The following is a 24,024-nucleotide window of genomic DNA, read 5'->3' on the forward strand; positions in this document are numbered from 1 at the left end:
ATCGGCATGAATTTTGCTGTGCATTGCTGTCTAGGCTTTCATAATACTCATGCTTTGCACTCCTCTTAAGGATGTCATTTTGACTTAATCTTGGGTACTGTGTGAGTTGCTAATAGATCAGTATATATTCGGAATGGTAGAAGTACAAACTATTAGGTGTTTATCCTCCCCTGCAGGATGGATTCCAAATGGTGAGTTACTTTGTTCCTATGTTCAATAGGGAGCATCTGCCTTCATCTTCCCCTTGGGAGGTCACTGCTCCTGTGCTGAGTTGGGAAGGCTAGGAGCAGAGTTAATGAACTTCTTTCCACTCACAGTAACCCTGGAAATGGTCATCCACAGCAAAAAGGAGCCCTGCCTTAGTGAATATAAAAGGTGTTCAGATATCCAACCATAATGAATCCTGGTGGCAAAAGGCATCTCTTATATATAGATAGAAATTGAAGGAATGTGTGTGTGTAAGAGCAGGATTTGAATATAATATGCAGTGAGAATCTAACTTTCAAAAATATGGCCACTTCTCCATGTCAAGCCTCACAAGTTTGTTTTTCTTTGTCTGTTTGTTTAAATTCATTTTGCAGTCAGGAAGCAGGAATCAAGTTTTGTTTGCTTTCTTTTAAAAGGAAGTTTATTCATGAAAGAGGCAAATAAAATGCACCACTTCAAGGCTCCCAGATGATGAAAACTCCAGCAATTGGAAATATGCAGCTTTTGTCTTGAATGTTTTAGGAAATTGTATGCAGCCTGTAAAGAATTATTCTGTAGCAAATAAAATCTCTACAGCTCCTCCACTTATTTCTATACTTGGGAACCTTCCCTCTTGCTTGACAGCACTAAGATTACAGTGGATGAGAAGTTGGGTATGAGTCAGCAGTGTGCCCTTGTTGCCAAGAAGGCTAACGACATATTGGGCTGCATTAGTAGGAGCATTGCCAGAAGATTGAGGGAAGTGATTATTCCCCTCTTTCAGCACTGGTGAGGCCACTGGAGTATTGCATCCAGTTTTGGGCCTACAGAAAGGATGTGGGCAAATGGAAGAGAGTCCAGCGCAGGGCAACAAAAATGATCCAGGGGCTGGGACACATGACTTACGAGGAGAGGCTGAGGGAAGTGGGCTTGTTTAGTCTGCAGAAGAGAAGAGTAAGGAGGGATTTGATAGCAGCCTTCAATTGCCTGAAGGGGGGGTTCCAAAGAGGATGGAGCTCGGCTGTTCTCAGTGGTGACAGGTGACAGAACAAGGAGCAATGGTCTCAAGTTGCAGTGGGGAGGTCTAGGTTGGATATTAGGAAACACTATTTCACAAAGAGGGTGGTGAAGTACTGGAATGGGTTACCTAGGGAGGTGGTGGAATCTCCATCGTTAAAGGTTTTTACGGCCCAGCTTGACAAAGCCCTGGCTGGGATGATTTAGTTGGGCATTGGTCCTGCTTTGAGCAGGGGATTGGACTAAATGACCTCCTGAGGTCTCTTCCAACCTTAATCTTCTATGATTCTGTGAAAAGTATCCATTATTCAGAAAAGCCTGTAATTTTCATTTTAAACCAGAGGATTGCTAAACTAGCAGAATTATTCCTTTTGGGCAGAATTGTTCTGCCGTAAATATGACTTATTGACTTGGCTTGCCTCAATTGGACGATGTCAGGAGTCTCTGTCCATCCTCAGGTTTCAGAGTGGGAGCCGTGTTACTCTGTATTAGCCAAAACAATGAGGAGTCTTTGTGGCACCTTAGAAACTAAGAAATTTATTTGGGCATAACTCCAAATAAATTTGTTGGTCTCCTTGTTGTTTTATCCATCCTCAGTCGAATAAGATTGAACTCACTGGTCACGATCTCCTTCAACATTAAGTTAAAACTCCTCATCCTCTCCTTTAACGGTACTGACTAGGTGTTCCCCTCCCCCTTACATTTTTGCTTTGATTACATCCTGTGCCTCTGTATGCTTTTCTGTATTTTATTTTTTCCTTGCGTGGTCTGCTTCATGTAGTCTTTCACACAGCCTCATAGGCTTTCAGTAGGCTTCCACCACATATGTCCACTCTTCTTTTTAAATTCCATTTTATTTTTTTGCATAGTCTTCCTGTGACTTTCCCAATAATGCCTATGCATCTTTTTGGAACCAAGTTGTGCCGTACATCGGTTGTCAGATGTTGACTGTAAGTGGACTTGCCAGAGGTCATGGCTTAAACGCTCAAAAGTGACTAGGCTTTTGGTAGCCCTGATTATTGGTTGCCCAAGCTGAGATACCTTGAAAGACTTCCAGAGGACGAGTGCTCTGCATTTTGTGAAAATCTGGTCCAATCAAAGTGCTAAAGCAAAATCACTAGTCACTCCTCAAAATCTAGGCCCCTAGCTTTTTACACACAATCTGTAACACACTACGTAAATAATAAGATTGTAAAATCTCCACCTGGAATTGAAAAAGCAGTTAAAGATCTAGACACATCTGGAGAAACTGCCCTCTTGCTTGAGGTTCTTAAAGGGATCGGTAAGTATGCAAAGCCACACTGAACTCTTCAGTGAAGAATGAAAAATCGTAGCAAATTCAGCATCTTCCTTTCCTTCTGACTCTTGGGTCCTTTTTTTATTTGTAATTTAAATGTTGTTCTTTGCTGAAAACCTGTATGTGTTCACCATATAATGCCACCGAATGTAACAATATAAAAAAATTATCCTATGGGAATTTCTTTTGGCATTTCAGATTTAAAGTATCTGAAAACTTCAGTGTAGATAAAGATACCAGAGTTCCCATATGGAGGAGTGCTATGATCAGAGTGAATATCCAAAGTATTTTCCCACAAATACTTGTTAGAATAATTGAATTTGCTTTGCCTGTGTTTGACTCCTTGATCAATTCCCACCAATATTTCAGCAAATAACTCTGCAAGCAGGAATGCTTTTGGAAAGAGTAAAATTTACTCAACTATTAGAATATTCACAATGCAAACTTAGAACATGTAAACATGAAGATTCACACCAAAAACCTGCATGATGGCTCAAATTTCAAAATATTAACTATGTGAGCCAACTACAAACTAAGAATTTCTTATAGGCATTCAGCAAATATTTTCATATAAGTATAATTATAAAGGAACATAAGCTACTGACACAAAACTAGCAAACAGGTAAAACTTGTCAAATTATTCATTATGCATTATTCTCTCAGCTTTGATGATATTCACTTCATATCGGTTGTGTTTTTTCTTACACATGCAGATTATTTGTGCACGTTCTTCTCTTTTCCCTTCTCAATTTTTTTGGAATGATTTTTCTGTAAGTTTGATACATCTTCTTCCCTTAATGAGAAGACTTCTTGATTCATTTACAGCGTGCAAGATCCTTGGCATTCATGTAAGTGATGGCATGTGGCAGTGTGCTGTATAAGTCATTTGCCCCACTGAAGTGTTGCTTTTAGACACCTGAGTGCATTCTGCAGCCTGAAAGGGATTGCTTTTCCCCCCCTCACTTATTGATTCTTTCTCTGCAGTCTGTTTTTATCTAAATACAACAAAACTTTTTATTATGCATGTCAAGGTTCTTTCCCCACTCTGAACTCTAGGGTACAGATGTGGGGACCTGCATGAAAAATCCCCTAAGCTTATTTTTACCAGCTTAGTTTAAAACTTCCCCAAGGTACAAACTATTTTACCCTTTGCCCTTGGACTTTATTGCTGCCACCACTAAGCGTCTAACAAATATATAACAGAGAGAGAGCCTGCTTGGAAACGTCTTTCCCCCCGCAAAAAAGTTCTCCCAAACCTTACACCCCCTTTCCTGGGGAAGGCTTGATAAAAATCCTTAACAATTTGCATAGGTGAACACAGACCTAAACCCTTGGATCTTAAGAACAATGAAAAAGCAATCAGGTTCTTAAAAGAAGAATTTTAATTGAAGAAAAAGTAAAAGAATCACCTCTGTAAAATCAGGATGGTAAATACCTTACAGGGTAATCAGATTCAAAACATGGAGAATCCCTCTAGGCAAAACCTTAAGATACAAAAAGAGGAATATACATTCCATTCAGCACAACTTATTTTATCAGCCATTTAAACAAAACAGAATCTAACGCATATCTAGCTAGATTGCTTACTAAGTTCTAAGACTCCATTCCTGTTCTGTCCCCAGCAAAAGCATCACACAGGCAGACAGACCCTTTGTTTTCCCCCCCTCCAGCTTTGAAAGTATCTTGTCTCCTCATTGGTCATTTTGGTCAGGTGCCAGCGAGGTTATCCTAGCTTCTTAACCCTTTACAGGTGAAAGGGTTTTTCCTCTGGACAGGAGGGATTTTAAAGATGTTTACTCTTCCCTTTATATTTCTGACAATGCACTTGGGTATTTTTGTTACATTGGCACAGCCCTTTATGCAAACAGAATCTGGTCAATGATTTAGCCAAGTTATTACTGTGCAAGTGTTTGATTCTGACAAATAGTGTCCAAATGTAAACAAGCTGAGTATGTTCTTCACACATTTTCTAATCTTGGGTAGCTATGATCTAATTGGAGATCTATATGAATGTGTTTTGATTTTGATTCAATATTGGTGAAATGTTGTATTAGTTAAATTAGAGGTGTTGGATTTTTATCAGTCTAGTCACTTCCCTCTCCCAATCATTTTTCCCAGAACACTGAGAAATATTTTGTTCTGGAAAAATCTTGTTCATAAGATTCTGTTTATTGGTCACTTAGTACATGAGTCTTGTTTTTGATTTTAATGTATAAATATATACCACCCTCCAGCCAGACATTCTTCTGATGTTCTTTAGTATATTTTCAGAAAAGCTTTAAATGTTTAGTTTGTTATTTATGGCAGTGGTGGGTGCCATGATGAATGTACAGGATATTTCTGTATATCCCAAGAACAGTTTAAAGCCAGAGCAGTGCACTCCAAGCTTCTGCCACAGTGATTGACAGTGCTGGTCTGGTGGGGGTGAGATGGTAGTTCCACATGATCTAGGATTCAGTCCTGCAAGCTGCTGTGAGCCCACGCTTAAGTGTTCTGCTAAAGTGATCAGCTCCTTCCCGGATCTTGTTTTTTGATCCTTTCATCTCTATTGAGATTGGGTTTTTTTTGTTGTTTTTTTGTTTTTTTTTTTTTAAAGGGTGCCCATTAGGATTTATTTTTGTCTGGTTTTGTGAGTACTTTTCCCCATCAAGAGTATATTGTATATTTTATGCTGGTGCCCATAGACCCTATGCTGGGATTGGGTGGGGACCCATTGAGCTAGGTGCTGTACACACATGAAAGAAAAAGGTCCTGCCCCAAAGAACTTGCAAAATATGCTTATGATGAGAGACCAATGAAGAGAAGACAGTGAAGTGATTGCATTTATTAGTAGCAATCGGAGCACTCAAGCTGTAGAGTAAAGACAAGACCACTAACGTAGTTCAGAGCCATCTTTTAAGGAAAGAAGAGTTGGTAAATGAACAATGAATTTAACCACAGACAAAACAGTAGCATAAACCACTTCCAATCTAGATCATTCTCACCCACCAATTGTTGACCTTCGTTAACTTCTCAGTAGAATCTTTTGTACAATATTTATATGCCTTTAGTCTGCATAGCTATGGTACATGCAGTTTAGTGGAGTATAGTGTTGCTGTTTTGATGTCCTCTGCCAGAAACATCTGCAGAATTGTTGTCACTTCTCATATTTCCTGTGGCACTTAGGAGTCCTAGTTGTTGACCAGATCCCATGGTGCTCTGTCCAGATCTTCTTTAGTGGGCTGATGCCCACTTGGAAGCAAATCTTTGATGTTGGCTTCCTTTAAATATTAAAACTGCCATCCAAAATGCAAACTCTTAAATACAGTAGTTGATATTTGGGAGCTGGGAGAAGAGACGATGATGTTAAATTGCCTTTTTGATCTTAGAAAATTTGTTGTTTTCATCAGATGAGGTCAGTAGTATTGATAGCAATCAAAGTTTTAGAAGACCCTACCAAAAAGCTACTTACTATTGGAGTTTTGGTTTCTTTACAATTGCTAGCATATGTACTTAAGCTGCCTCCGTATTTCTCACTTGTAGTGGTTTGGGATTAGTTTGAACCGCCTTTGGATTTGGGTTTTACCCCCACAGCTTGTGGTCCTGAGAAATGTACATAGCTATCTGAAAGCAAATTGCTGTGCAAATTACTCATCAACTTGGTATGCAGTCATTTTGTAGTAAAATCACTCAGAATACTGTCTCATATGAATCATCTTTGTAGTCAAATTGCACATGCTATACATTAACTCTTCCAGTTTTCAAAAGCCCCATTCCTCCCCCTCTGCTTCCCACCTTTCTATAGGTCACATGACATACCTCAGTAGAGCCACATGGCTGCCTGATCCCAGGATACAGTGTGTAAATCCTGAAATACCAGAGATGATGTGTGAAATGGTTGGATAGAATACAACTACTGCTGTCTGCTCTGTAGTTAAGTCTTTAGCCGTTACTTTTGTTGAATGGGTCTCTAGTGGCTGGCAACTTCCACAACTTCCTACTTTGCCAACAAACAAGATAATGCATGGTGAAAAGCAAAACCCCAAATCAGAGTATGTTTATACCACAGTCTCGCAACTCTGCAGTATCTGTGATCTTTTGGTAATTTATTGAGAGTAGATGAGCAGTACAAGTGTGTTATTTGCTTCTGTTTGAGGACGAGTACCAGTCCTGGCGTCACTGACTTGAGTTGGAGTCTTGCCACTGACTTCAGTGAGGCCAGGATTTGGCCATTAGTTTAGAAGTTGGATAGGAACTGATGTGCGTAATGTACTTGGTTAGTAAGAAGTCATCCTGAGCAGAAGTATGAACATGAAGGAAGACGCTTTTAGCTGTCGGACATTCATTATTCATTTTGAGAACAATATACTTGGGGAATATTTGGAGGAGTTGAGGGATGCAAAGTGGAAAAGCTGAACAGTTGGTTTACTAATGCTAATGGAAAAGAGATGTTAATAAAATCAGCTGAGTGTAAATTGTCTTTCAGTTTTCACCTGGCTGCTGCTAAGGGACATGCTGAGTGCCTCAGAATTATGATGACGCATGGTGTGGATGTCACGGCACAGGATGGTACAGGTACATTACTACGAGCCTTTGCTACATGTTTTATGTAGGACAAGATGTAGGCTTAGTCTACACTACAAAGTTTTGCCAACTGTGTCGGAAAGGAGTGTGGAAAAAAAATCACCGCCCCAGCTAACATAGCCATGCCAGCAAAAACCCCAATGTAGCCACAGCTCTGCTGATAGTGCTTCAGCTGGCATAGCTAAAGTCATTCAAAGAATTGGCGTAGCTACACCAGCAGAACTCCTTCTGTCGACTTAGCTGCTTAAGCTATGCTGAAAAAGGCCCTGTAGCATAGACAAGACCAAAGTTGTGTTTTCAAAATTAGAAGTCTGTAAACAACATGTCACATGAAATTATGCAGCTACATTGATTGTGAAAACTGGGTGACTGCTTGGACAGCTTGTATTTGTTAGGTGCTTTACTGCTCATTTGCGTGCATCTTTTAGCAATTTGATAAAGCAATTGCAGTATTATGCCTACATACATAAACATACACACGGTTGGTGCCTTAACTCATACTTCCAGTCTTGAAAATTTCAACCTCGGGTTTATAAAATTAAGCATGCTAGTGGACTCAAGACTGCAAAATAATTGATGGTTCTCCAACATAAAACCTGTTCTGAAGATATGAAATTAACAAGACTCTGCCTAGTTTAGATAAAGATTTTTAGGCTTAACTTTTCTGTATATCCAGACTATTAACCTCATTAACTGTACTGGAATTGCAGCAGGGCATTTCCTGAGGATTGATAGCTGACTGTAGGAGCTGATTGCCCAAAGCAGAGCTCAGAGCTATTTACCCCGAAGTGTTTCAGTTCTCCAGAAAATCCCTGTGCCTTTTATCATTAATACTTTAAAGAGAAAATGGGGGATAGCTGGCTGAGTTTTTAATAGACTATGGTGTTTCGGCTGGGGTATCTACAGAATGAATACTCTGTATATTAACTAGCCAGTCCAGTTTGCCTGAATGACCCATCAATACTCCATCTCTCACAATAATAGGCTTTAAACATTGGGTGGACTAGATCAGTTTCTGACTAAAATACCTACTTGATGGGTTAGCTTTCTTGCACACAACAGAATACTTATCGTGTGTGAGAAGTGCTCTGTGATTTTGGAGGAAGAATTCAAATTACACATGCAAAATTGGGAGAGTGGCTAACTTTGAAACTGTAGGTGCACCATGTATAAAATTTGACCCAAACTTTGTCACTTTCTGATCCTGTTTCAGGACTGATTAATCCATTCATCATTTTGAATGGTGAGCAGTTATTCTCTTCTGAGCTTTAAACTGATGCTTGTTTCAGTTTGAAGAAACTTTGCTTTGGAAGTCCTCTCATATCCTCCATGTAGTACCACTGACCACACAAACAATGGCTCTTGAGTATCCATATTAGAGTACTGTCTCTTGGCCGCTTCTTTCTCTTCTTCACAATTGGTGTATGCTAACTTTTTTCTTTCTGACTTCCATGTTTCTTCCAAGGCTATATGCATAAAAGCTGATGAGGTATTGCAGTCTTTGCTCTTCTTTCTATAAACACTATTGCATTGTTCGTCATATAGTATTGATAACTCACAAATTGATAAAACAGGCACAAAAGGAGACTGCAGAGTGTATGTCCCTGGTGAGTGTGTTACAGGTCATCCTCTCTGCCTCATCTGCAGAGGATACAAGTCTGTTACAGCCCCAGCTAGAGGGTCCTGGCTTTTTTGCTCAAGGTGTAGCAGCTCCTGCTTTTAGCTCTGGAAGTCCCTGGCTCGGTCCCAAGATGACAGCTGTCTCAAAAGCACTTGCTGAACATATCTGTGCAGCAATTCTGGAGAGTTCTAAGTGAGGCTGCATCCTATAAAAGAGGGAATTACTTGTTTTCTGTAAATGCACCCAAATATTGTGATCTAGGTAGGATATTTTAATATGCCCATCTCTGTTGTAGTATCTAGGCAATGGTGAGCACAGTATTGATTTTTAAAGAAACAAAAGTTACACACACAGCTTCTTTCCCTTTGGTAAGAAAACATGAACTAGCGTAGTCAGACCAAATGCACCCTTTGGGTGATAGATTGACTTCTGTCCAGGTGGACTCTTACAAAGAACGGCCATACTGGTCAGACCAAAGATCCATCTAGCCCAGTATCTTCCTGTCGTCTGACAGTGGCCAATGCCAGGTGTCCCAAAGGGAATGAACAGATAATCATCAAGTGATCCACCTTCATCCCCCATCCTCATGCAAATCTTACATAAGGTTTGCATGACCTTTTATGTGTAGGATCATAAACTGGGATTATTTTGTGGCACCTGAACTGAACCAGTAGTCTGTACTTTTGGAATAAGACTTAACTGTCTTTAGTCTGGTGTGGAGTTGTCTTCTTTCCCCAGCCCCCTCTTTGATTCTGTTGGGGTGAGAACAGTACATAATTTCACCTTTGTGCAATTCATAATTATGAATATTTAATTTGCTTTGTTTTTATTAATTTAGGGCACACTGCTTTACATCTTGCAGCAAAGAACAGCCACCTTGATTGCATCAAGAGGCTTCTCCAGGTAAAGTAAAACTAAACTGATTTTTAGATCAGTAACATATGTTCACTAGGTCTCTTGCTCCACTGCTAAATGTGGCTCTTTTAGTTCGACCACTTGTTCCACCTAATCATCTGCACCAGAATCTTGCATTCTTGGTGTCCCTCAGCTTTAGGGCCCTTCTTCCCTGGTCTGCGCCCCCTGTCTAAATTGGGGAAGGATAGCATGATATCCTCATTGAGGTCCTTGGGTTTGGAACTTTTTTCTCCCACCCCCAAACCCATTAGCCCTCGCAGTCTCCAAGATGGATTCCATGTGAATTGCAAGGTCTACCTAATTTACTGCTCTTTTCCTAAGGTAGAAAGGAAAGAAGTAAAAAGGATTGCAGGCGAGGAAATCAATGTGACTGGCACAGTAGCCCTGCTTGCCTAGGAAGATGGTGGAATGTAAAGCAGCGATAACAGATTTGAGGTGGAGGAAGTGACTGTAGTCATGACACTTTGCCTCTGCTCGTCTCTTGAACAAATGTTTACATTTGTTGGGGAGTGGAATGGACCTTACAGGGGGAGAGAGTCAGAGGCATTAAGGGAAGATGGAGGATAGAATAGCAAAGGTAGCCTCTGGCTGAGCCAGCAGAGGAGAGAGCAGGGAGTTGAGAATTAAGTGTGGTGTAGACAGGACCTGCAGATGGGAAGTAGTGGGGGCAAGTGAGTGATGTTGAAGGAGACAAGGTGATAGTTGGAAAGAGAGAATTTGGATATTGAGAGATGGGACCCAATGGTTAATGGCAGTTCTAATCGAACCAGTAATAGCATAGACAGTGACATCCAGTTGTCACTGGTCATACTGCATGCAGTAACAGGTTAATTCATCTACCAATAGTGGATGGATGTGGGTGGGTGAGTATGAAAGTACCCATTCACTCACTCAGCTGCTACAGCAGCTCACTGCTTTGTTGGTTATGTGTTATTTATCTCTTTGTAAACAATTAGAAACCAGTGAGAATGCAAGAAATTGGTAGCATTAGTTTGTTCATGCTCTGATCACACTCCTATTTCTTTGCGGACTTGCTTTACTTGATGTAAGCTGTTACAAATGTGAGGAAGGCATAAGATCAACATGTGTCTTTGAAGTTGAGTTCGAGAAGTCTAGATGTACATCTTAAATTTTAAATGTATTGGCTTCCTTTATTGAAGCTGGTAATGTATTTGCAACTGAGCTCACTTACCCAGCAGTTTTGCTAAAGTTTATAGATAGATGTGCTGTGTTTAAAGTCCTGGAGATATTTTAAAAACCAATTCTTTTAAAAATACCACTTTAGTCTAATGCATAATATTACTAAAGTTTTATGCACTGAAAAATGCCATGTTAAAGAACTGTAAGATTTATTACTTTAACTAGGTATGATGATAAAAGTATTAAAGGAAAGCCAGGATTTTAAAGGTTTCAGAGTAGCAGCCGTGTTAGTCTGTATTCGCAAAAAGAAAAGGAGTACTTGTGGCAGCTTAGAGACTAACAAATTTATTTGAGCATAAGCTTTCGTGAGCTACAGCTCACTTCATCAGATGCATTCGATCAAATAAATTTGTTAGTCTCCAAGGTGCCACAAGTACTCCTTTTTCTTTTTTCAGGATTTTAAAATTATTCAATAATGGCTTTTTGAAAAATCCTCATGAAGATAGATTATAATTGTATTTATTATCTTAATAGTCACTTCATTTAATATACCTAAAGATGAAGCATACATTTTCTTTTACAAAGACTGTAAATAATGTAGACAAACTGCATTAAAAAATGGGTTTGTTTGTTTTTTTTAAATAAAATTTGGAGGTGGGGATTTTTTGTGAGTACTCTTTACACATGACAGCCAGATATAGACTGTTCTGAATGTATAGTTTCCTTTATTCTGCAACTTTTGTTGATAGTTATTGGCCAGAAGGGTTACAGGGTCATGTCTTCCTCCGAGGAGTGTTGTCTTCCATAACTCCAGTGTATGTTTCAGCAAGTGGGATGCATGCTAAAGTAGTTAGGATTTATTGAGAGGAAAACTATCCCTTCTAATGATTAACCCAGTGTTTGTTGGTTTTTATGGCCTGGGACGTCTGTGGTAGTTCATAAAGCTGGTTGTCCCAAGAGGTAATCCCTCTGTACTTGCAGCAAACAAATGCTTTGTGTTCTTGTATTTTTCTGTAAGCATTTTCTTTTTTCTTTCTACAGTCTAAATGCCCAGCAGACAGCACTGACAACTCTGGGAAAACAGCTTTACATTATGCGGGTAACTTTTCTATTGAAAACTTGTTATCCACTCTCTCATTCTGGCATTTATACAATCCTAGACATTCTCTTTTATGCTAGAGCTTGATAAATGTTATCACATAAATCCAGTAACTCCTTGTATGATTTTCATGTTATGATTGGAAAAGTAGTCAGCACCACGGTAAGATACATTTAAAGTAGGTTCTGCTTCTGTTTCCTCATAGAACTATATTTTCTTCACTTTTATCTTATTTTTTTCTTGTTTATAGCTTCTTGACATTGTTTCAGTGTGTCTGCTTTTTTTTTTTAAAGTTACAATGAACTCCCTGCTTAAATCAATGGCATCTCAGTTTTACTGATTGTAGTGACATATGTCCAGATGGCAAGTAGACTTCAGCGTTGCTACACTTCAAACAAGTGAATCAAACTTATTGCTTTTAAAATCATGTACAGTTAACGGGGTACTCATAAAGTGCCAAGAAAGAAAATGCTATAATGTATTAAGGGTCAAGTTCATGTTTTTGGGCAAAAAGATTATCCTCTTATGCTACTCTGGGCTGTGATTACTAGTTTATTTTAAAATATAATTTGCTTTTCACAATTCATGCTCTTTGTATTCTGCCCACCCTCCTTCTGTTTGGATGGTAAAAAAAAAAAGACAAATCAATTTGATTGGTTAGTTCTCAGACACTAGCATAATGCTGCAATCTTTGGTTTGCAAGCAGGCAGGGAAACATCTAAATCTGCAAATGCCCTTTCAGTGGATTTTTTTTAAAGAGAACCTCTAATATTTTTCAGTGTGAATGTTTGAGTTGAACTCTTTGATGCTTCCACCATTATACACTGGCAGTGCAGAGACAATAGACTTTTTTTAAAAATGAATTTAATTGATTTTTATTCATTTTTTTTCAGCTTCATGTGGCTGCCTTCAAGTAGTTCAACTTTTGTGTGAGCACAAATGCCCAATTAATGTCAAAGATTTGGTATGTACTTTATCTCACTGAACACTTTAAAATGGTTTTCCATCTTTCAATCTGGCAAACTTCTGTAACAGCAGTTTCTAAGCAATACTTTTTCTAATTTCCCTTATTTCCTTTTGGGGGGAAGTTGCCTTTACATCTGACCTGCTGGTGCACACCTGAAAGAGAAGTGCTTCACCATCTAATGCAAAAAAGACCAAACTTGCTGCTCATGAAACTGAGGGATTTGTGCTAGTGGCCAGAAACAGGCATATGGCCTTGATCCAAAGCCCATTTGAATCTGCTGGAGTTTTTCCGTTGACTCAGGCTGGCTGTGGTTGAGGTACATTGGGTGGACAAGTCCTGACCAGCAAGTCTCTTCCTTCCGCTACCTTATTACTTACTTTTTATATTACCGTAGCATCTCAGAGTCCTAATCATGGACCAGGACCCTGTTGTGTTAGGCACTGTACAAACACAAAAGGAAAAAGACCACTCCTCCCCCCCAAAGACTTTGTAATCTAAATATAAGACAAGAAACAACAGATGGATACAGACAGGTTGATAGAGGAATACAAGGAAACAATGAGACTGCACCTTTGTGCTTGGACTGCTAACACACAATCCACTCCACATGTAACTTTATATACTCTGGGGGTGCTGGAACAATTTTTATAACGGGGGTGCTGAGAGCCATTGAACCAAACTCTAAACTCTTTATATAATGGAAACCACTTCAAGCCAGGGGGTACTGCAGCACCCCTAGTTCCAGCACCTATATATATACACAGTGACACTGAATACTTGCTCATGTTGTTGAGTTTGGAATAAACAGTTTGCATTATTATGTTGGGGAGACTGATGTTCCCTGTTCCTCCTTATTAGCTAGAGGTAAGGGAAGCTCTTTGTGGTGGTGTGGAGTTTTTTGCTTTCAGTGGAAACATGCTATGTGGACATGAGAGTATTGTTAAAGAGTTCCCCAGGACTTGGCATGTCTTTTTCTCTTCAATGTGTGTGCAGGTGGAAAGAGATATGATGCTTAACCTTCCTGTAAAACAATTTTTTTGTTTACGGACTAGCTAACGAGATTGAACAATGTATATCCATCTATATATCTTAGGCCCTTTTTTTGCCTTGGCTGCCATTACCATAGCATCTGAGCACCTTTCTATCTTTAATGTGTTAACTTCACAACAGCCCTGTGAGCTAAGGAAGTGCTGTCTTCCCCGTTTTATAGATGGGGATCAGAGACATAAAGACACTAAGTACTTTGCCCTAGGTCAGACAGGACATCTGTGGTGGAGCAGAAAATTGAACCCAGGTCTTCCAGGCTAGCACCCTAACCACTGGATTCCTCTTTCTCTGAATCCATAGAGACATTGTGGATGGAGTCCACTTTTGCTGGCTACTCTGTGTATCCTTTAAGGTTTCAGAGAAGTTAATTTAAAGTAGAGTAGCCACCGTGAAATGTCCATGGACAACACAAATCACTGAGTTGCATCCAAGCTTTTGAGGTCCTCCTATAAAATTATACCTTGCATGACAAAAAACTGGTGGCATTCCAGAGTTCAGGCATAAAAACACTCATGCATGCTGTCTGAACTCAATATCATTTCTCCAGTCAGAAAAACTTCTTCCTTCCCACCTGCCATATCTGATATTGAGTCTATCACAAAACTTATACTTAGAATTTGTCTCACTTGAAGACTTATCTCATGTGAAACCTTGTCCTTTTGATTCTGTTTACCTAATTCATGTTTAAACTCATCACTTATTGTGGAAATATTTCTTAAGAAATTAAATGATTTATCTAGGACCTTAGAGACCTGCTCTGACCTGCTGTAGAGTTAACCAAAGAGCAAAGGGAGAACCAATAACCAACAGCATTCCTAAAGCTGTGCTGATTGATATCTCTGTGGATGCTCATGCAAGGGATTAAATTAAGCCAAATTACATTGCCACTTGTTTCATAACAAATGAAAGAAGAAAAATCCTTGGTTTATGAAGGGGAAATTGTACTGGATATGCCTTACAATTCATGCTCTGTAGAAGCCAGGGTCATAATTAACGTTAAAATTAACTGAGGATTGGTTTTTTAGGGGGTGAATGAATTTGTTCTTGTTCATAGTGTCTTAAATGTGTTCCTAGGATGGGAATTTACCCCTGTTGTTCGCAGTACAAAATGGCCATGCTGAGATATGTAAACATCTTCTGGATCATGGAGCGGACATCAATTCCAGGGACAAAAATGGAAGGTACAACAAAATAGCTTTGTTGTATTATTGAATTCCATGATATTGACCTTTTGAAATTAAGTTTTTCTTTTTTTTGGTCATACTTCCCCAGAACTGTCATTAATAGTAAACGTTGACAATTGTATAAGAGGTTGTCACCTGGCTGTGAGAGAAGGCTTGGTGCATGTGCGGAGAGTAAAACTTGAAAGAGTAAATACATAGGGCCAGCTGGCCCCTTTAAGACAGTCTTCACACTTCCAGAGTGGTGTAAAATGGGAGAAAAACACACTTAAATATCCCTCCTACAAGAACCTGGCCAATAACATTCATATACAATCTTTTGAAGGCTACTTGGTTTTCTCCACTGGATTTTTTCCCATATCTGACTTGAGTCCACATTTCCAAGTTGGCTCCAATAACTACAAGACATGTTTCTAGAAGGCTTTTTCCTGCAAAAAGGCCATTCAAGTACTATGATGATCAGATGCTGGAAAACTGCAAGAGAAGACACAACAAAGGACTCCACGATGGACGTGCTGGAACTGGGGTTATTTAGTTTGCAGAAGAGAAGAGTGAAGGGGAGTTGATAGCAGCCTTCAATTACCTGAAGGGGGATTCCAAAGAGGATGGAGCTAGATTGTTCTCAGTGGTGGCAGATGACAGAACAAGGAGCAAAGGTCTCAAGTTGCAGTGAGGGAGGTCTAGGTTGGATATTCGGAAACACTGTTTCACTAGGAGGGTGGTGAAGCACCGGAATGGGCTACCTAGGGAGGTGGTGGAATCTCCATCCTTGGAGGTTTTTAAGGCCCGGCTTGACAAAGCCCTGGCTGGGATGATATAGTTGGGGTTGGTCCTGCTTTGAGCAGGGGGTGGACCAGATGACCTCCTGAGGTCTCTTCCAACCCTAATATTCTATGATTCTCTATAGCTGCACCATTTAGTAATATGTTGAATATATAGGCTCATGATTTGTCAAAATTGCTTTTTAAACAAGAGCATCCCAAGAGTATTTCCCCACTTTTTCTTTTTATAATTTTGTTGATGGAATTTACATTTTTTAAAAATGTTTGAACTGTTTTATAAACCAGTATTGAAATTGCCAGAGCAAAATGGATTGCTGAAGAGATTTGGCATTTACACATTGTAATGCACGATAAGATGATTTAGAGCGCTATACAGCATATGGGAAAAATAAGAGTTAGCCCTTACTTTGGACTGATTCAGACTAAGTGCATTAGAGCAGTGTTTTGTTCTCAGCTTTTCTAAGAAAAGAAGAAAACTAGCCCTTTTGTCCAGTTGCTGAATGGCCTTGTCCTTATTTTGAACCTACAGTGTTGTCCACTCTGAGAGGTCTCTCTACCTTTCACTTACAGGCTTTCTGTTGACTCTATGGAAACTCTCTTGAAAGTTCATTGTCCACTTACTTGTATGAGAGCATTTCACTCTTCAGTAGACCGCACAGTAGTTGTATATCCGGCTCTTTTTAGAAAACAGTAACGGTGAATAGAAGGGAGGAAGATAATACTCAGTGAGAAACACTGTTTTTCTTTCTGCCGTCTCCTACTTGTATGAAGACTAGCTGAACATATTATATATCTGATTTTGTGGCAATATGTATCACTAACTTGTGTAAGCTCTCTTAATATGAAAAAATAAAAATTGAGGTTGTCCAAATTCCAATTGGGCAATTATGCTAAAATCATCTCTGCAATTTCACTGGAATATGATATTCTTCACTTTCCTCCCTTCCACTACTATTTTAACACACTGCAGTGCAACTGCCATCTTTCCACCATGCTTCTGCCCCCAAGTGGTGGGTGAAAGGAGTGCTATAATGTTTTGACAAATATGGAAGGAAACAATTCATTGCCATAAAAAGAACAGGAGTACTTGTGGCACCTTGGAGACTCACAAATTTATTTGAGCATAAGCTTTTGTGGGCTACAGCCCACTTCATCGGATGCATAGAATGGAACGTATAGTAAGAAGATATAGATAGATAGATAGATAGATAGATATAAATACACATATAGAGAACATGAGAAAGTGGAGGAAGAGGCTAATTAACTAAGATGAGCTGTTATCAGAAGGAGAAAAAAATTATGCTCAAATAAATTTTAGTCTCTAAGGTGCCACAAGTACTCCAGTTCTTTTTGCAGACACAGACTAACACGGCTGCTACTCTGAAAAAAATTAATTTCCCTGATAGTGTTTGCCATTGTTCTTGTCTGTTCCTTTCAAAGCACAAACTAAAAAACACCATCTATTAGACCTATTTTCAAGCTCAGGGCAGAGTATTTTTCCCAGGAGGGTAAACAAATGCTAGTATGCAGCAAAGTGCTTTTGATAAAACTCTTCATCCCTACAAGTAACTTGGAAGGATTTAAAAAAAAAACAGTGTACTCCTGCTGCATGCAATCCACTATTGCAAGCTCTTAACACTGTTTGTAGGTTGCCTAGCCTTGGAGTTGGGATTGACTGCTACATTTTTGTGGGATAACAAGATATTTTGGTTTTCCAGAGGAGGTTTGAGCTGTCCTCCTTAACTGTGTGTCTTTCTTATTCTCACAAGGGGCTTTCCAATTTATTTTGCTTTTTGGCTGAAATGAGTAAATCTCCATGATTGTATCTGAGATCACTTAAAAGCAATGAGTGAAATGCAGCTGTATTCAAATAGATGCTGTAGTTTGATCTTGGCTCTGACATCTGACAGCCTTTCTAACCAGAAGCTGCTTCTGTGCCACTCCTTTTGAAAACTGGACAACCTGCTGATAAAAGCTGCCCATCAGGTACCTCCTCTTGGAAGTGCAGTGATGAGACTCAAGATGGAGCAAGGATCAGAATGCCAAAATTCCTCAAAAAGGCCCTAGGGGTGGGGGGTAGGGGCAGGGGTGTGGGGAGAAATGAGGAGAGAAATTGTGCATGTTGATTTAAAAAGCAAATCTTGGATTTTATGGATGTTCATCCATGATTCAGGATGTTTTTCCCAAAAAGTCATGTGACAGAGCTACCGCCCTAAGAGTAGAATCGTCACACTTGGGCTCTGTGTATTTTCTCTAGAACTGCTTTGATGCTGGCTTGTGAAGCTGGCGGCCTTAACATTGTGGAAGCCTTGATCAGAAAGGGTGCTGACTTCAGCCTTGTAGATGCCCTTGGACACGATGCCCTACATTACTCAAAGCTCTCTGAGAACGCCGGGATTCAGAGTCTCCTCCTGTCGAAGATATCTCCGGATGCCAGTATGTGAGAGGAAATAATGTGTCAATTTTAACTGACCAGATCTGTTTTCTACAAGAAGTGAATTTACTTTTTGCACTATCTTGAAATGAGCTAGTTCTTGCAGGTAATTAGCATGCTGTTTAACTTAGCACTGAACCCAGTTTGCGAGGTGCTTCCCAAAACACAGAAGTGATCCCTGCTCCAAAAAACTTGTCAGATAGTATCTCGGGGGCTAGTGGAGCAATAGGGAGCAGCTATGAGGAAGAGGAACAGAGGGAAATTACTGCAGTAACATAGCAAGGGCTAGCACCCAGCATGGAGTTGGGCTTTTTATTCTGTGAAGGGAATAAATTGAAGTTCTTAGCTGGCTAATTTTGTTTATGCTTCCCAGTGATGGATGTCATGGAGAGGCTCTAATGTAGTGTGCTCTAACGTAGGGAGTGGCCTTGTGGACTCTTTCAAGAAGGGTATCCCAAGTATGTAGGCAGCATGAAAGAAATGCAGGAGACTTGCTGGAGAAGAAGCAGACATATGGGATATTCAGGCTGGCATTGCGGCAGTCAGGGTGGGGTGGGGTCATGCAAAGACATTATTGATCTTTTTCTTAATGGTATTTAACATAAAACACTTTTCCCCCTCCCTGCTCTACAGATTCGAAGTCACCAACAAAGCCAAAGCAGGTATTTGTCTCTCTCATGTTACTTGAAAATATTCAGACTATACAGGTCTGTGACTTCCTGTGAAAATGATAAATGGCATATGCTTAAAAGCACCAATAAATGTCACTCTGAGATTTACCTGTAATTATAATGTTCTATAGTATGAATGTTTGAGTTGCTCATAGTAGAAGCGTGTTGCAGAAATATATTGCTTTAATAGCATTTTTTTTAAACCTTACAAGATTCAGCAACCAATCAGCTTTGGGGAGGCAGGAAAAGGGTGCTGGGGGGAAGGGTGTGGTTCTGTGGTTGGGGAGAGGAAGCACAAACTCTTGTGGAAAAACTCAAGAGTTTAGGCCCCAAGACTGGACTTTCTCACACCTTGATTATGGAGACAAACAAAGGCAAAGCTTTTCAGATTTCCAACATGAAACAGATATTCCAGGGTTACAAGGGGTATTGCTGGGATGCCCTTTGCTGTAGAGCCCAGTGGTGAAAATCCCACCAGGTTGAAGCAATAAAAAGGCCCACTAGCGCTTATTAGGGGCATAATATTTTGGAGGGTGCACACCCCATTAAAGTGAGAAGCCATGGAGTGATTGATTCAGGCGCTCCCCTTCCAGAAGAAATAGGTCTTTCATGCTATACAAACACAAGAGTGGTTGACGAAGAAGAAAAATAATGACCATTCGTGGTCAATTAATTAAGCTCTGAATGAATGATGTATTTGAGATTACTAGTAAATGCTAAACCTCTCATCAGCTTGTGCTTTTTCACTAAATCTTTGTTTTTGCTGAAGCATGAATTGCGGGAGGGGGGAGGGGCATCCTTGTCTTCAAGCATGCCTAGTATCTTGCCTACTATAGCAATGCAGTTATGGTGGAGAAGCTTGAATGAGACAAGGAACAAATTGCTCAAGTTATGTGGGGTTTTTAATAAAACTGCTTACTCAGACTTTACTAACCAAATTAACAAACCTCCATTCTCTGACCTGTGAAACTTTCAGCATGACCAAGTCTCTAAATTAAGTTCAGAAAGAAGTGGAACTCCAAAAAAACGCAAAGCCCCACCTCCTCCTATCAGTCCTATCCAGGTAAAGAAAAAGTCCAAGTTTGAACATTTTGATATTTGTAGTGGGATGGGAAAGATCCAGAGCATAATGTGAATGATGCTAGCAAAATCTACTGTGTTATTTTATGTCTATCTCATGTGTTATGAGTAGATTTTTTTTTCTGAGGTTAGGATAACATCTTGAAAATCCATATTGGTTACAGTTATTAAGAAAGCTACTAGAAATGTGGCATGGTCTAAAAGCTGCACATAAAGGTGGTCTCTTTTGATGAATGGCTTAAAAAGCACTTCCACATACAGATAGCTGTAGAAATCCAATAAGGGGAGAGAGCAGGAAAGATGTATAATATAGGATTGAATTACAGCTTAACAAATAAGTTATTAAACTGAAACATTGCTCATGTCTGGAAATAATGCATGTGTTCTGCTGGCTAAGAACAGCATTGAATAATTAGGTTTGCTCTTTGGTGCTAACACAGAATTATTGCATATGTTAACCCAGGCAGTAGAACTCCCTAATATATATACACACACACACACTTCTTTTTCAGTTTAGTGATTTGTCCTCTCCACGTTCAGCAACCTCAACTCCAATTGCTGGAAAAGGACAGGCCTTCTTCACTGAACAAGTATGCAAGGTATATTTGCTCTTGCTGTTCTGTCATTTTAATAAACTTTGGTTGTATTTAAGGGGATAAAAATATAGAACTTTGATAATCCACATCAGTGACTGGGAGATCCACTGTGAATGGTTGAATTTTGATAAATAAATGGTTTATAATGTGTGTAAAATCAAAGGGCATATATTTTTAGACTTATTTTGATATTTTCTTTCAGTAAATGTGGTGTAATTCATAATAAATGAGTAAATGTTTTGCATCTTAACACACAGTAGCAAGTTATTTAGTGCTAACAAAGGGCCTGGCACTGTTCATTACATACAATAAAGACAGTCCTCGTTCAAAAGATTTCACCGGGATGAGTAGCCACTTGCTACTGTGTGATTTCAGCCTATGTTATCGAAGACTGTAGTCTTTTGATGTTTTAAATATACCATATGCAGTACATTGCATAATTTGGCGCACAGGCAAAGACTTTCAAAACTGCCTGCGGGAATGTGGATGCCCAGATCACATTAATTTTAATGGGAATCGGGAGGCCAAATCTCTTAGATGAATTTAAAAATCTGGCCCCTAACTTTTAATGAATGTTGTTTGGAACAAGACATCAGACCCCAGAGCATCCATTCTGCAGGGCTTGACCTCATTCCATACTCATTTCTGTGAAGACTAGAACTTCTTGAAGTGAAAGGGTTGTTCCTTGTGTCTCACAGGAAGAGATCAGCTCCATTCAGCGAGATAACAAGGATAGATTGAGTGATAGCACTACAGGTAAGGTGAATAATGAAACTTTCTTTAATTCTCAAAGCTTATTCTTTTTATCAACTGTCTTTTAGAACCATTTAAATGTAGGACTAATAGTAATGATGTTAGAGAATGGTTTCAGCATTGTAACTCTTTAGAAAAACTGACGTGCGAGTGATTAAACCGTTTTTAGAAATCTAGCTAGAAATAATTCCTTCATTTGGCATATTAATGGTGTCCCTCTGGGACACCCGGCATTGGCCTCTGTCGGAAGACAGGATACTGGGCTAGATTGACCTTTTGGTCTGACCCAGTATGGCGTTCTTATGGAAAAAAAGCAAGTTCACACCATCTCAAAGTCGTAATGATTTTATGTGAAAGGATAGTGACTGTAGCAAAAGCAGGAACTACGTCATCACTTCAGTTGTTTTAAATGGTTTTAAACCATTTATTTTAAAGGTGCTGATAGCTTACTGGATATAAGTTCTGAAACTGACCAGCAAGATCTGCTTGTATTGTTGCAAGCAAAAATTACTTCTCTAACACTACACAATAAGGAGTTACAAGACAAATTACAGGTATGTATTAATTTTTGCACCTAATTCAAAGGAAAGGGGATCTTTCAGTTCTTGAACAGCAGAATAAAGAACAACTTTGTTTTATAGTGATGTGCTCTGAAGATAAATTAAAAGACAGTTTGTAGGTAGTAAGAGTTTCAAGAAATCAAGAGGAAACTGTCTTCAAGTATTAAATCATTTGCAATTCTCATTTTTCCCATAAATTAGTGATAGCCTTTTTTTTTTTTAAGATGGAGTTAATTATTTCAGAACTCTGGCTAATGATTGAGGGTTTTCAGCATTTTAGCTCCATAGCTTCTGATCCTTTTTGTGCTTCAGAAATCATCCCAGGTATTTAGATGCACTTAGCAGCCAGTATCTTCCTTTGCGTGCTAAATTTGGCTGAAAATCTAGCCCACAATGTTTTCATTGTTCATCTCTGTAGGGCACAGTAAGAGTTCCTTACTTAGTCTACTCAGTAACATACTGTTTTATAAACACTAATGATTTTTATGCAGGAAAAAGCACCCAGAGAAACAGAAATGGATTCCACCCTAGATTCCTATCATTCCACCCAAACAGAGTTTGATCAGTCAGTGGATAGACAAAGTCAAACTTCAGCTCAGGAGCTAAAATCATCCTCATTAAATGCAACACAAACTCAAGAGAAGTCAACAAGCAACAATGAGGTAAAAATTAAGCGTCTACAAGAAGATTTAAAGGATATACAGAGGAAATTAGATAATTCCGAAGCAAAAAGAAAGTACTTAGAGACCCAACTTCAGTCTAGAATCCCAGAAACAATTAATTTAAACAGTGCAGATATTTCTGAAAATAACTCTGATCTTAGCCAGAAACTTAAAGAAACTCAATGCCAGTATGAAGAAGCTATGAAAGAGGTCTTGAATGTACAAAAGCAGATGAAATTGGGCCTTGTTGCTTCTGAAAACAAAGATACTTACTCGGATGTCCGTGAACTGAAGGTTACATGTGAGGAAATTGAAGTGCTAAAGCAAGAACTCAGGAAAGCATTAGAGGAAAGTGAAAGGCATAAAGAGAAAGTGAGAGAGCTACAGGAAAAACTTGAAGAAAGAGAGCAGAACGTTGCTAGCAACGTAGAAGAATGTGAGGAAATAAAAAATTCTTATTGTTCAATAATTGAGAACATTAACCAAGAGAAGGCTTTGTTGATCGAGAGATACAAAGAAGGGCAAGAAGAAATCAAAAGGCTACAAGACAAGTTAAATCAGATGCAGTTGGAATCCAGTGATGAAGCTCGGGAGATAAAAGAAGCAAGGGATAGAAAGATAGATGACCTACACAGACAAGTTAGTGAGCTGTCTCAGTTGTACAAAGAAGCACAAACAGAGCTTGAAGATTACAGGAAGAGGAAAGCATTAGAGGATGTAGCTTTGGAATACATTCCTAGAGATGAGCATGAGAAACTGATGTGGGTAACTAATTCATTGAAAGATAAAGCTGAAGATGCATTATCTGACATGAAGTCCCAGTACACACAGGTATTAAATGAAGCAGCTCAGCTAAAGCAACTGATAGATACTCAGAAACAAAACTCTGTACCAGTTGCTGAGCATCTTGAGGTGGTAACTGCTCTCAGGTGTACAGCAAAGGAAATGGAAGAAGAAATAAATGAACTTAAGGAAGAGCTTATTAACAAGGAAACTGAGGTAAGAAAGCTGCAGAAGGAATTGTTGGAAGAAAAAGCTGCAATTAAGGAAGCAATGGTGCCCAGAGCTTCATATGAAAAACTCCAGTCATCGTTAGAAGGTGAAGTTAATATTTTGTCATCCAAACTAAAGGATTTAATGAAAGAGAAAGAGAATGTGTCCGTAGATGCTGCACAATTGAGAAATGAAGTCTTGCATTTAAAAGGGGAAAAAGAAGGTATTCAAACTCTCCTTGAGGGCAAGGAGCAGGAAATAAATGGACTTTACCATAAGTACCATCAAGCTCAAGAAGATCTTCTTGACATGAAAAGATATGCAGAAAGCTCGTCAAAGCTAGAAGAAGATAAAGATAAAAAGGTTAGTGATTCATTAAAAAGATTGGGTTTCCTGGATGTTTAGACCTTATAAAACAACTTGAGTAACGCATGCAGTTCACAGCTCCATATTAAACAAA

At 39.2% G+C, this 24,024-nt stretch overlaps 1 protein-coding gene across 8 annotated transcripts in view; it reads left to right on the top strand.

The window, feature by feature from the left end:
- The window catches only part of RAI14 (retinoic acid induced 14), a 131,218-nt gene that overhangs the window by 98,218 nt on the left and 8,976 nt on the right, over nucleotides 1–24,024 (top strand). For 4 of the 8 annotated variants that reach the window (XM_038402127.2, XM_043514631.1, XM_043514632.1 and 1 more), the window contains exons 4-15: nucleotides 6,966–7,054; nucleotides 9,523–9,587; nucleotides 11,781–11,838; nucleotides 12,732–12,802; nucleotides 14,927–15,033; nucleotides 18,073–18,251; nucleotides 18,883–18,911; nucleotides 19,897–19,983; nucleotides 20,513–20,599; nucleotides 21,295–21,352; nucleotides 21,785–21,903; nucleotides 22,401–23,927. In XM_038402127.2, the coding sequence (XP_038258055.1) occupies nucleotides 6,966–7,054; nucleotides 9,523–9,587; nucleotides 11,781–11,838; nucleotides 12,732–12,802; nucleotides 14,927–15,033; nucleotides 18,073–18,251; nucleotides 18,883–18,911; nucleotides 19,897–19,983; nucleotides 20,513–20,599; nucleotides 21,295–21,352; nucleotides 21,785–21,903; nucleotides 22,401–23,927 (2,476 nt within the window). The remainder of the gene's footprint in view (nucleotides 1–6,965; nucleotides 7,055–9,522; nucleotides 9,588–11,780; nucleotides 11,839–12,731; nucleotides 12,803–14,926; nucleotides 15,034–18,072; nucleotides 18,252–18,882; nucleotides 18,912–19,896; nucleotides 19,984–20,512; nucleotides 20,600–21,294; nucleotides 21,353–21,784; nucleotides 21,904–22,400; nucleotides 23,928–24,024) is intronic. The other 4 variants (XM_043514634.1, XM_043514635.1, XM_038402129.2 and 1 more) reach the window with 2 other exon arrangements.

The sequence above is a fragment of the Dermochelys coriacea genome, chromosome 5 (assembly GCF_009764565.3).
Source record: "Dermochelys coriacea isolate rDerCor1 chromosome 5, rDerCor1.pri.v4, whole genome shotgun sequence".
In the NCBI taxonomy this organism is placed as follows: Eukaryota; Metazoa; Chordata; order Testudines; family Dermochelyidae; genus Dermochelys; species Dermochelys coriacea.